A 13321-nucleotide genomic window follows, 5' to 3' on the forward strand; every position below is an offset into this window, starting at 1 on the left:
AAGTGACGGTAGCAGACATTATATTTTATTCCCAGTCTCCAGAGGGAAGTTGAAACATTTCACCACTAAGACTGATGTTATGGGGTTTTGGTTCTTATTAGGTTAAGTTTGTTTATTTCTATCAGTTTACTTTCTGTATGGCTAAGACTTATTAGTCAGAGGGTTAAAAACTTGAGGATTCATAAATAGACCAAGAATATAAGGCCCCTCGACTTACGACAAGGGTGCCACTTCCCTGCAGTGGGAAAAATGATTTTTTTTAAGTAAATGATGATTGATCAATTGAATATAAATATGAAACAAACAGCCCCATTTTACATTGTAAACAAAAACTATTCCAGGGAATATATACCACAATGCAGAAGGTTAAACAGCAAAGCTTCCAAAGATGACTTAGAATACTACCTTCTTGACTTTGGTGTGGGCAAAGATTTCCTAAACAGGACACAGAAAACACCAATCAGAAAGAAGAGCTCTTCACCAAGGAGAGAGAAAAGGCCAGAAACTGACTAGAGTAAGATATTTACAAATAACCGCTATACCTAGATATACCAAAAACTCTTCAAAATCTGTAAAAAAAAAAAAAAGAAAAAAAAAGAAAGAAAGAAAAGAAAAAAAAAAGTCAGACAACCCATGTTAAAACATGGTCAACAGACTTGAACAGGTCCTTCTCAAAGAAGATCTCCAAAAAGGCTAACAGACGTGTGATCTCACTCTACAACCACAGAACGGAAAAAGGAAGAGAAAAAGAAACCGACGTGCCAGGTGTTGGTGAAGGTGGGAAGGTCTGGGTTCTCAGGCAGCATCTGCCCACAGTTCTTCAGGCCCCAGGATTTCAGTGCCTGCCGACCTGACCTCCTGAAGCTGGCCCCTGTATCTCGCTCTAGGGCCTCTGTTCTCTGGGCTCTAGAACAGCTCCGTCTATAAGAGCAGCAGCCCAGAGGTGTCAGGAATAAACACCCCCCAGGAGCAGCCGTAAGCCAAGACTGACCTTGGTGGTGTTTAAATATCCCAACCCCCTTCCCGTCGGTACGTGGTGTAGACCATTGCAGAGGTGTCGGTGGGCTTGGTCTCCCCTTGCCCACAGTGGTACTTGCTTTATCACAGGCCCTGTACTGGTTCCCATTCCTTCCCTGTGTCACTTCCCTACTCTCTGCCATGATTTTGGAGGGGGGGGGCGGGCATCTCCCAAATAAACCACTCGCACTCAAATTCTCACTTCAGGGTCTACATCTGGGGAAACCCCAATGAAGATATATGTTATACTCCCATAAAAATGTTTCCTTACCAGAAAAGGACATGGGAGATAGCTCTTGATCTGGGGGGATAACAGTAGTTAATATTTCTTAGCATAGATTGCTATACAGCACGATATAGCTCACCACTATTCTCAGCGTAAAAAGTGTACTTGTCACCCACATGGATGGAAATTCGATCATATGGTCAGAAACCTTGCTGGAAGTTTTCCACGGTTTATCTCACTGAATTACTGTCTCTGTTTTATTGACGTGGAAGTTGAAAATCACACGTGTGAAATAACTCACTCAAGATCACATTACAGTTCCAGGATGAATTAGAATGTCTTAGGCCAGACAAGCCACCGTGACGTTGACCAGATTGTGAAGAGGCAGGATGAGAATTCGGGAGAAGGCACTTCATCTTCTCGGTGGGAAACCAAGTAACGTATAAACCAGAGGGATGCAGTGACCAGCTCTTGTGGGCACCCCTCTGACTTCAGGACGGAAGGTGGGTTAGGGGGGGAAGGGCGGAGGCAGGGTGGCCCTTTAAGGGAGCCTTTGCAGCAATCCGGGACTGAGACGGGAAGGGCTGCAGTCGGGGCTGCGGCCACAGGGACGGCAAGGCCAGGGAGGGGCTCACACGTCTTAGAGACCAACTAGATGTAGGGGGTTAAGGAGGCAGCGGGACAGTTTCTTGTTTCAGATGTCGTTTTGAGTGTCGGCTGGTGATTTGAATATTTTTACTGAGGTCTCTTCTGCGAGTCATCGTTCTTGTAGCCGGGGTCCCCCTGGTGGCGAAAGAAACCGAAAATGGGATTTCTTACCCTGGGTACCTGCTACGAGGGGAGATGGCTGGGCAGGAGCCTAGTTACCCGACCCTAGGATAAGGATTCCTTCCTTTTCTCGTGGTGGCAAAGAGCCACATAGAAAAATAACTGAGAGCCAGGGGGTGGAGGGTCAGGGAGGGTGGTCCAGTTCTAAGCTGGTTACATTTCTGGGGTTGTAATACACAGCATGGGGACTGCAGTGAATAACTCTGTATCGTATACTTGAAAGCTGCTAAGAGAGTAGATCTTAACAGTTCTACACACACACACACACACACACACACACACACACACACACACACACCCAGAACTCTGTACAGTGATGCATTTGTTAACTATACTTGTTGTGGCGATCATTTCTCAGTTCATACGTATATCAAATCGTTAGGTTGTATACCTTAAACTTACACAATGTTGTGTGTCAGTTATATCTCAGTAAAGCTGGGGGGAAAGGGGCAAATCTTCCTGAAAAAAAAAAAAGGCCAACAAGATCTGAGAGCTGATGGGTGCTGAGAGGTCAGAAAGCGGGGCCGACGGCGCCCTTCCCCACTCAGGCAGGTCGCCGGCAGCCACTACTCAATCCAGGAAATCTCTCTGCGGCTGGGAGAAGCGCTTGTCTGGTCTTGGTGATGCAGAATCCAACAGGCATCAGGACTCGCCCGGGGAATATTGATCGGATTGCTTAAGGGCGCAGGAAAGAGGAGAGACTTCAAGGCCCGATGCACCTGCGCTTGAATGCTGGCTTGGCCCCAAATCTGTTTCTTCCTCTGTGGATTGTCCGTAACAGGCCCAGGTGGTTGTGAAGTGTGTAAGACACTAGCTCTGCGCATCTTCACCAGCTGGAGGATGAGGAGGACGGAGCCCAAGAGATGCCCCACGGGGGTCCTTTAGGCAGTTAGCAGAGTCTCAGGGATCCACGTGGATTCGTCAGTGTGCTGATACAAAGGGGGACCCCAAAGCCGACTCCAGAGATTGCTAAGCTGTCCAAAGCCCCCAGGGCCAAGCAATGCCTCCAAACAGACAAGGCGGCACCCACCAGAGGGAGTTCTCGCTCTGTGCCTCGGGAAGGGCCCTTGGAATAGACAAGGGACTTTCTCAAACAGGTACATTTGAACAGGCCTGAATCATCACCTGAGATGAGCTATTTCAGAAACTTTCCATTTTAGGCCTTGGGCATGTTCCCGATGATGTATAAATCGTGCTTGCTGTATAACTACCCGGTGAGTGAAACCAGAGTCACATGAGGTCAGGTCTGAGGAAAGAGCCCAGCACAGTTGTGCCTGGCGGGTCCCTGTACTTTCCTGGCTTAACTGGGCATCATGGCGTGTTTTGTCCCTCATGCTGTAAGCAGTGATGAGAAAAAGTCCACTCCGTGGGGACCAACAGCACATGAGGCAAACGGCAGATCAGGTATTTTATCCATGTGCCCTGAAAGTAACTTCCTAACGGTCAGCATATAACCATCAAAACAAAACAAAACACTTCTTTATTGCACCACGCACGGACTGTATTATATTGAATAGCAAAAGGGTTTGACAAGATTAATCATTTCTGATATATCTCACAAGGAAAACAGGGAGGTTTTCCTCTTGTCTGATTTCCCCCCATCACCCCGTATCATATCGGATGCCATCGTCTTATTAGCTCTTTTGATTTTAAATTGCTTTTTAAGAGGATATAACAACTGGTGTTTTGTACTTTTTCCACAACCTGCCAGATGTTGGCAGGGGTGTGTGGCAGTGTGCGAAATAAACTTGCACAAATGAGTCTGCCTTTGAGTACAATTTTCGGTGCCCACCTCTAAGAGGTAGATGCCAGAAAACTCACTAAGTGAGGGAACAGGTATCAAAACCAGTGGTCCCCATGTTGATTCTCTGCAGACCCTTCCCTTCAGCTCTCTGTGATTTCAGGGGATACTGACTTGACCTCAGCCAAGGCTGGCCAACACTCCTGATTCAAGTGGTGGGTGGGACATTTTCCTTACAGTCTGGGGTGAGGCTGAATCATTCCAGAGTGTGAAAAGGCAAACAGAGGGAATCTTCCACCTGGCCGGGGAGGCCCCTAGCAATTCTACAAACTTGAGGAGCAGAATGGAACTTACGAGTTCTTGCTAAGTGACAGCCGAGTCCTGCCTGAGAAGCCAAAGAAGCTGAGAGAAAAATTGTATTCTAAAAAGCTATCAAAAGATAACTTAATGAAAATATTTAAAAATATTTAATTGCTCTTTATTTTTTACTTAAATGCTCAACTCAATAAAATATGATTTTCTATTTAGTTTTGAACTATTTTTTCTAGCAATAAATGTTACCCATCTAATTCTTTAAACTTTTAAATTCCCCAAATAAGTTCTCCTTTGCTATACTTGGGCAGATTTTAGCCAGATTAAAAATGGGTCTTTCTATATAAAGGTTGCAACAATTAGATCTACATGAATATATTAGTATTTGTGTAAATGTAATTGTCTTAACCCAGAGAGCTCCCAAGCGAATGAGCCTGAGATGCATAATAAGTAAAGAGATGTGTTAATCCGTGTGTGTGTGAATTGGTGTCGTGAAAAACTCTACACGTGCACGTTTGTTTGCAGGGCACATGGCCCCTGCGTTTGGGAGCCATCTGGGTTGAGACCAGGCCCCTCCCGTGTAGGGCTAGTGTCCTGGCTCAGAGCCGCGTGCAGTCATAACTGACTGTGCTGGGTGCGCACGTGGCCAGCAAAGCCAAAGCAATGCCCCTTCCTACACCCTCTGTCTTTCCCCTCATCTTTGCTGTGATCTCCAAATGCATGAACCAAATGGTCTCCAAATGCATGAAACAAATGGCCAGGTAAAAATTTAAATCAAAACAATGTGTTAAAACCAAAAACCTTTGCGTTCGAAAACCTGAAGCAGGGCAGTTGGAGAGCTCCCTGCCCGCAGCGAGCTGGCCCTTACCTTCCGATGTCCCCAGAGTTGGTTCCCCTTCATGCCGTGACAGTCATACAGAGTGACCGGGCTGCTATGGGAGATGGCGTCGAAGCAGAATTTTCGGGTGTGCAGGGGCTCACCTGGCCGAATATCTTCTCTCCAACCAAAGGTGAAGAGCTAACAAAACAACAATAGCAGAAAAGCTACAGTGAGTTGAATTTGAAGAGATTTGGAAGCAGGGGGAGGTATGTCCTTTAGCTACGAAGAACTCCTGCTTCGTGATTTACAAGAAAAGACCTATGTCTCAGCATAATAGGGGCACTGAAAAAGTCATGCGTGCTAATGCTCTGCAGCAACACCAGAAGCACTTTTGACCAAGGCTGGCCAAAAAAGCAAATGAAGTGTTTCCGGTTAGATAGAAAGAGAGAGAGACAGACAGACAGACAGAGGGAGACAGAGGGACAGAAAGAGGGGAGAAACTTTTTAATGATGCCCTTTACCTTCTTCATTTGGATGAAAAAAATTAGTGGGTTAAATGCCACACAGTTAGCCGAAATGAACAGATTAACTGAGAAGAGACCGGGAGTAGGGTTGAGCTGGATGGATGCCAGCAACTTGAAAATTTTGATTTAAATGAAAGCTAAGCTTGATGAAGTAAAGAATAGGCAAATTGATTTCCTGGAGTTGGTAAGAGTAATCCTGCCGGGCAGTGTAGAAAGTTCTAGACTGTGACTCCCAGTAAGAGATACAGTTTGCAAAGATGCATAGATCCCCTTTCCCCCAACTGAAAACGGAAATTTCATGAAATATTTGTCCTCAATGCATTTAATAGTCTCTGATATTCCATCCAAACTTTTCCTGTCTTAGTCTATTCTATTCCATCCATCCATTCTATTATTTTATTTTATTTATTTTTAATTTAATTTAATTAATTTGTTTATTTTTGGCTGCGTTGGGTCTTTGTTGCTGCACGCGGGCTTTCTCTAGTTGCGGCGAGCGGGGGCTAGTCTTCGTTGTGGTGCGCAGGCTTCTCATTGCGGTGGCTTTTCATTGTGGTGGCTTCTCTTGTTGCAGAGCACGGGCTCTAGGGCGCGAGGGCTTCAGTAGTTGTGGCACGTGGGCTCAGTAGCTGTGGCTCGCGGGCTCTAGAGCGCAGGCTCAGCAGTTGTGGCACACGGACTTAGTTGCTCCACGGCATGTGGGATCTTCTTGGACCAGGGATCGAACCCACATCCCCTGCATTGGCAGGCAGATTCTTAACCACTGCGCCACCAGGGAAGTCCCCATTCTATTATTTTAAAAATGTGACTTATGGATGCACTAAATTGATTTTACAATGTATTAAATTGAAAAAACAACACTTCTGTAAGGAAAGTGTAGTTTTGGAGTTTGAGCTGGATAACCATTTGAGGGGTGCAGTGCGAGAAATCCTTAAGTAAGTGGGAAAATGGACTAGATCAGCCCTAGGATTTCTTCCAATTCTAACATCTCAGTGTCAGGAGACCCTGTGGATGTAAAAACAAACACAGTGCTGAGCTGTAAGCAGACAGTACACTCGGCTCTGTCAAGCTGCAGATTACCGCAGTTCTAGGGTCCTACCTGGGTAAGAAAATGCAGAGAATCTGGCAAAATTCCAGGGATGGCTAACAGAAACAGTTAAATGGTGGGGATACTGCAGAAAACTTGAAAAAGCTGGGTTAAGTGGTCTGAAGAAAATCGGAAAGAACTGATCTAAATCAAACACATGAAGCCTACTGTCTGAGTTGTGGCGAGAGATTGCCTTCTGTTTCCCTGGGAGACACGACAAAATAGGATGTTTTAAATAGAGGAAGGTGTTTTAGGCTAGGCATTTGAAATAGATTCATGCAGAGGAATTGTGTGGTCTCTTTCCCTAGATTCGTTGTCGTCGTTTTAATATGATTGCGGACTGAGGCATTTTTAGATTCATTCAAACCCTACGCAGGGGAATCATTTCTCAAGGAAAAGTGTCTGTTCAGCTACTCCTGGTTTTGATCACTCCCTTCAAATCAGGACCTACCGCTCCCTTGGTTTTTGAGATACTGTGCTCCTGTGTTATCCTAGAACTCTGTCCTGCCCATGTCCTGTTTCTGTCTATCGCTTCAATGTAGGTCCAGCTCAGGGTTCCTCAGATCCCACCCTTGCACCTTCCCTGGTTGGTCTCACACATGCTCAGTTTAACTCTCGCTGGCACGTGCATAACTCATCATCTGTGTTATTTCCAACCCTGTGTAGGATCTCCCTCTTACGTGTCCCATAGACATCTCAAAGTCACCACATCCTGAGTTCCATTGATTTCCTTCCCTTCTAAGCCTGTTTCTGCTCCTGTGTTTTGTTTTAGTTGGTCACCTCATTCAGCTTCGCAACCTGGGAGTCCTTTGTCTTTATGTCCTTGGTCTCCCTCATCATCTTCATCTACTCCATCACCAAGTCTCACCACTTTTGTCTTCTAAGTATTACAGGAGGTGGTCCCTGTCCCTCTGTCTCCACCACCTTTGCTCTCAATGTTTCTTGTCTGGACTCTTGAAATGACCTTCTGATTGCTTTCTTTCCCACCTTCCTCTTCTGGTTCCTTCATATGTGTTTTCTATTAAATTGAAGTATAGCTGATTTACAACTTTGTGTTAGTTTCAGGTGTACAGCACGGTGATTCATTTATACATATATATATATTCTTTTTCAGATTCTTTTCCCTTATAGGCTGTTATAAAATATTGAGTACAGTTCCCTGTTGGTTAGCTATTTTATATATAGTAGTGTGTATATGTTAATTCCAAACTCCTAATTTATCCCTCCTCTGCCTTTCCCCTTTGGTACCATAAGTTTGCTTTCTATGTCTGTGGGTCTATCTCTGTTTGTACCTAAGTTTATTTGTATCATTTTTTTAGATTCCACATATAAGTGATATCATATATTTGTCTTTCTCTGGCTTACTTCACTTAGTATGATAATCTCCAGGTCCATTTATGTTGCTGCAAATGGCATTATTTCATTCTTTTTTTATGGCTGAGTAGTATTCCATTGTATATATGTACCACATCTTGTTTATCCATTCCTCTGTCAATGGACACTTAGGTTGCTTCCATGTCTTGGCTATTGTAAATACTTCTGCAGTGAACATTGGGGTGCATGTATCTTTTTGAATTAGAGTTTAAAATACCCATATGACCATGTTACCTCTTAACCTGAAATCTCACCATATTTTCACATAACCCTTAGAGAATGAAGTTCAAACTCTTTAACACACAAAGAACTTTCCACCATCTGGACTTTGCCATGTTTTCCAGCTGCATCCCTTTCCCTTTAGTTTATGTTCTATCAACAATAAAAGATTTATAAGTTGCTAAGAGAGTAGATCTTAAAAGTTCTCATCACAGGAAAAAAATTCTGTATGTTTGGTGACGAATGTTAACTAGACTTACTGGGGTGATTGTTTCACAATAGATACAAATAACGAGTCAATATGTTGTATTACTGAAACTAATATAAAACTGTATGTGAATTATACCTCAGTTTTAAAAAACTGTAGTTCCTTGCACTAATCAGGTGGTATGTATTTCCCCTTCGGTGACTTTGTTCACAGGAGCCCCTCTGGTTGGAAGGCCCACATCCACTGACCAACCTAGTTACTGCTCAGCAGTCCTTTAAGGTTAAGTTCAGGGGTCCACTCGCTAAGAAGCCTTCTCTTCGAACCCCTCCCTTCCTCCCTCCCATCCCCCACCTTATTTCTCATGATTGTCCGACTATATTTCTGTATCCCTCACTAGACCGTGAGACCCGTAATGGCAGGAACCACATCTTCTTCATCTTTGCATTTCCAGCACCCAGAACAATTCATGACATTTAATTAATGTCCAATAAAATTTCTGTTGAATAAGTAAAAACTCACACTCATTATATTAACAGAAAGTGCATTGGGATAACTGTCAAGAGGAACTAATAATTAGTCTTTTCAGGTTCTCAAATGAATTTGTGTTGTTTGTGTCTAATTACAACAATAATTCATTTTTTGGAGCTTTCAATTTCAATGATTCTAGGCTCAGTTACCTATTATCAGAATAAAAATTTCCTGGCCTGTACACCTGTCATTGCTTAAACCTTTATGTTATTTAAATATCACAGCCCCTTGGTACTATAAGCAGTGCAGCCCGCGCAGGAACCGGTGGTCTTGATGGTTTATTGATTTTCTGCTTTGTCTCTTTTCCTCTTTTCGGTTTTTATACACGTAGAAGCCAGAGCTGAAGGGCTCTGTCATCATCACCCAGTTGGGGACAAGTGGGCTGCAGAAGTGCAACGACTGGCCACCGGCACACTTCAGGAGCCCAGGCTTGTGTACGCCTCTGTAGACAGTCTTTTCTTACTTGTTACTTTCTTTCTGTTTCCTTTCCTTACATTTTATTAAATAGATCAGTCAAGTCCAAAAGAATACCTGCGTGAAAGCAAACGGGCACATTTGTCTCTCGGCTGATTTATTCATCTGCTGTCAATTACATCTCAGGGCACCTTCGGGTGACTTTTAGTTCTTGTTTCCAGGCTTCTTATGAGGGTGCAGTAATCATTCTCAGCTGTGCAGACTGATCATCCGCTTGTAGGCTTCAGTGTTTGAGGCATTAGTATTATTATTATCACCTGGTGCTTACTTTCCTGCGTCCCGGGAGGCGCGTCTTCGGATTATATAAACGGCTTTATTCTTCTGCACCTGCCATTAGCTAAGATCTTTCTCTCTCGTGTCTTTGAAATGCTGTCTCCTGCCACGTAACTTATCCTAATGGTGGTGAGGGACCAATCAGGCACCGAGCGTCTCATTCCTTAGGCCCACGTGCCCCCGTTCAATCGTGTCAAAGCGGAAACAGACAGACCTCATGCACGTATTTGATGGTTTGCAAACCCTTGGGCTGCGCCTCGCTGACAAGAAGTATTCAGATTTTATTCCGGTTCCCTGCACGATACCTCCTGATTTTTTTTCAACCTCAAATTCCTCAGCCTCGGAGTAAATTGATGTTCCTTTCTCCACTTTCCTCTTTGAAGTGATACTTTAAAACGGATTCGGAATGATAGGTAAGTCATACTTCTTGGTGTGTGTAACGTTGCCCGAGTCTGTGTTGTGTTATACGAACCAGCTCACAAGCCTCGCTGCTGCACGTAAATTTATTATCTCAGTGTTGCTACCTGACCTGAGAAGATGGAAACGATTATTCTCTCCGTGATTAGTTAGATTTTCTTGCATCGGCGTGCGGTTGGCAGAGGTCCGGGCTACTGCACGTTTCTCCTTGTGGTCTGGCATCCTTGGCCCTGAGGCTGACCTTGCACACCCGTCAGCTGTCCTGTACCAGGTGCACTGATCCGCCTCCGTCTCCGCACGTCTCTGTCCAGCTCTGGGGAGGGCAGCATCCTGGGCAGGACGGAGACTCCCCTGCAGGCTTCCTCCCAGCACAGGTCAGGGCTGCCCCCTGGCACCGAAGACTCCCCACGCCCCGCCTTTCCATCAGACCCCTAACGGCACATGGGGAGTGTTCTTTCCAGACCTCACAGTCCTATGAAGGCCTTTTTCTTCTTTTCTTTCTTGGTCCCCATAGGAAACTGAGAGCCCGCTCTCGGAGCTGCGGTGATGCCTCGACAGAGGGCTGGAAAATGAACTGCACGCTCCCTTCCTGCAGGGGAGCCTCAATCATCCCGCTCCTCTGTGACAAAAGCCGTTTTCTTACCAGGTGCTTCCACAGACTCTCTTTAACTCCCCACGGAACTATTTTGTTTATTCATTTGTGTTTTATTTTTGCCATTAAAAAAAAATCATTCCAGCTCTAATAAGTGCCCCTTTCATGTTCTTTGAATGCTTTTGAATCAAAAAAGAGTGCCTATAATTTTCCTGTCCTGATATTCTTTTCTCCTTTGGGAATTTTAATCTAAATGTAGAAGAATGAGTCCTAATTTTTAGAAGTCATTGAGTAATATATCGAAAAAAGCGAACAGTTACTGGAAAACGAAGCAGCTTGTGATGATTGAACCGCCACGTCAGTATACGGTGATACGTATTTCAGATATGATTGACGTTACCTCCTTTCAACCTTGTTGCATTGCCCTGTTTTCAGAAGTCTCTAGAGGCTGGAAATCTCTTTCACGAGCTGTAGTAACTGATCTTTCGTTCCTCTTAGATAGTTGTCTGCTTGTCTAGTGCTGCCCTCTGGTGACTGTTTCTGGAATTACATGCCATGGCTTTTTGCAGTTTAGCTTGGGGTGGGGCGGGGTCGGGGAGGAACTGAACCAAAAAATTTTAAATGTACGCAGTGTAGCTGGTTTTCTTTATATTTACGTGCAGCCGTCAAACAAAATCTGCAGCCCAGAGCATATTTCATTCTAGCACATTCCAGGGGATGGAGACGTTCAACCTGATCCAGGCATTCAGGTATCAGCCAGCTGGATAGGTGTGTCTCTTGGTTGGGCTGAATAGAGATGGCGGAGTGAACTTTAACCCAACAGATACGGATTTTCCTTATGGCATTCTCCTTTTTCTTTTTAAAAAAATATCCTTTCCCACCCTAGATGCCAGCCTTACTGACTGGCCTTGAAGCCTTCTCTTTCGTTCCCAGGCTGCAGTCTGAACAGCCTCTTGGGGGAAACAGGCTGGCACCGTCCACCACCCTGGTCACATCCCCGTGGCGCTTATAGAAAGGGACAGAGGATGGCGTAGGCCGTCAGCTCCCACGGATATTCCACGCCCCCCAGTGACCCTCGAGCTGCAGGGCCTTCTTTAAAACCCATCTGATACGTGTCCACCCGTGCAGGGTGTATTTGAGGGAGTGGGACGTAGTATTTGATGTTCGGTGGCTGCCTCGGACGGCGGGAGATTTCTAGTTTGGGGCTGGTATAAAGCGATCTGCGGGGAAGGTTGTGAGAAGGAAGAAGACAGAGTATATTTGCTCTGCACCTGCTACCTGTGCAAGACGCTGGGACATCACGGACGTTATTGATTCTCACAATAACCCTGTTCGTGAGGTGGGTGTTACTGTCCCTGTTTAAAGGCGGAGGGACTAAGGCCTCGAAAGATACAACGATTTCACAAGGTTGCGCAGGTTAAACTGGCTGGGATCTAGGTTGGCCTGACCGAAGGCCCATGATTCTTCTAGAAGACCACGAGGCTGCGGGAGAAGAGGACAAGGACCGGGCTCCCGGCTGGGTGGGGGAGGGTGTTGGGTTAGGGGTTGTTTGGCTGGACTCTGGGCTGTGCCGTGGGCTTGGTCTGCTGCTGCTGTTTTCCTGAATCAGCGGCTCTGTGCTGTACTGCAGGCCGGAGGGTTAGGGGATGCTCGGTGGGGAGGGGCCGGGGAGGGGCCGACAGGCCGAGTCTGCACACCCAGACAGCTCGTGGAGAGCCCAGGCTGGGGGACGGGGAGCTTCACTGACTTGATGTTCAAGATGGACACTTGAGGAACAGCTGGAGGAGAGAACTAATGCCTTACTGGAGACTGCTTGCCTACTCTTGGTTTTCATAAGAGAAGCATTGTGGACAATTCTGGGAGACAAGGCATAAGCCCGACATAGGATCTTGAACTTGAGATGTATCCTTTTGTAGAGGGAGGGAGGGGGGCGTAGGGTGGGGGGAAGGGGCTTTCACTGTATCTGTACATTTTTTTTCTTGTAAAAAATATGGCAATAGCTGTAGATACTCGTTCAGTCCGTGTGATGAGTACACCAGGGTGTGCCGTAATTTTTTTATAGTTTCCTATTTGAAATATTTTATAATTTAATATTCAAATAATAAAAACGGGCAGACATAATTCTACCCACCGTCTTTCCTCTTTTACAGGTGACACAGTGTGAGGAAAGCCCCTTTCAAGGATGTTTCAAAGAGGGTCAGGAATCATACCTCACTTAATAAACTGAGTTGCTCTGCAATGTTTTTCAAGCAAAAGCAATAAATAGTCTTAAAGCCTCCCCTGAAGTCCATGCTGGGCTGTTATTGCCTCCAAGTGATCCTTTGTGTGTAAGATTACAAACTGCTGCTACCATGAGAGGTGTATGTAAAGTATTCTTTTCAGTAAACAGCCAGAGGGGGAAAATAAGATTAGAGAAAGTCACAAAAACTTACAGAATAACCGAGAGTCTTTCAGTAAAACCATGAAATTTGCTTGGGAGAGTTACGTAGCACTCTACAAGCTTTTCATGGTTTGAAAACTACCATTCTGGGAGAGGAAATAGAAGACTAGGGTCACAATCAACATCTCTACCACCCTTTCTGTTATTATTAGTTTTTTAAAAGCATGGTCTATCTTTTGCCACCCTTTTATTTTATTTTTTTTAGTATTTATTTTATCTATTTATCTGGTTGCGCCGGGTCTCA

The 13321-nt window shown here is 45.0% G+C and overlaps 1 protein-coding gene across 4 annotated transcripts in view; it reads right to left on the reverse strand.

Moving 5' to 3' along the window:
* Positions 1 to 13321, reverse strand: part of GALNTL6 (polypeptide N-acetylgalactosaminyltransferase like 6) — a 1158938-nt gene that overhangs the window by 14620 nt on the left and 1130997 nt on the right. For 3 of the 4 annotated variants that reach the window (XM_082468905.1, XM_082468902.1, XM_082468903.1), the window contains one exon: positions 4993 to 5142. In XM_082468905.1, coding sequence (XP_082325031.1) covers positions 4993 to 5142 — 150 coding nt within the window. Of the gene's footprint in view, positions 1 to 14; positions 2027 to 4992; positions 5143 to 13321 lie in introns of those variants that run through there. The other variant, XM_082468904.1, reaches the window with a different exon arrangement.

This window comes from Balaenoptera physalus (genome assembly GCF_965194825.1).
Source record: "Balaenoptera physalus genome assembly, chromosome: 7".
Lineage (NCBI taxonomy): Eukaryota > Metazoa > Chordata > Mammalia > Artiodactyla > Balaenopteridae > Balaenoptera > Balaenoptera physalus.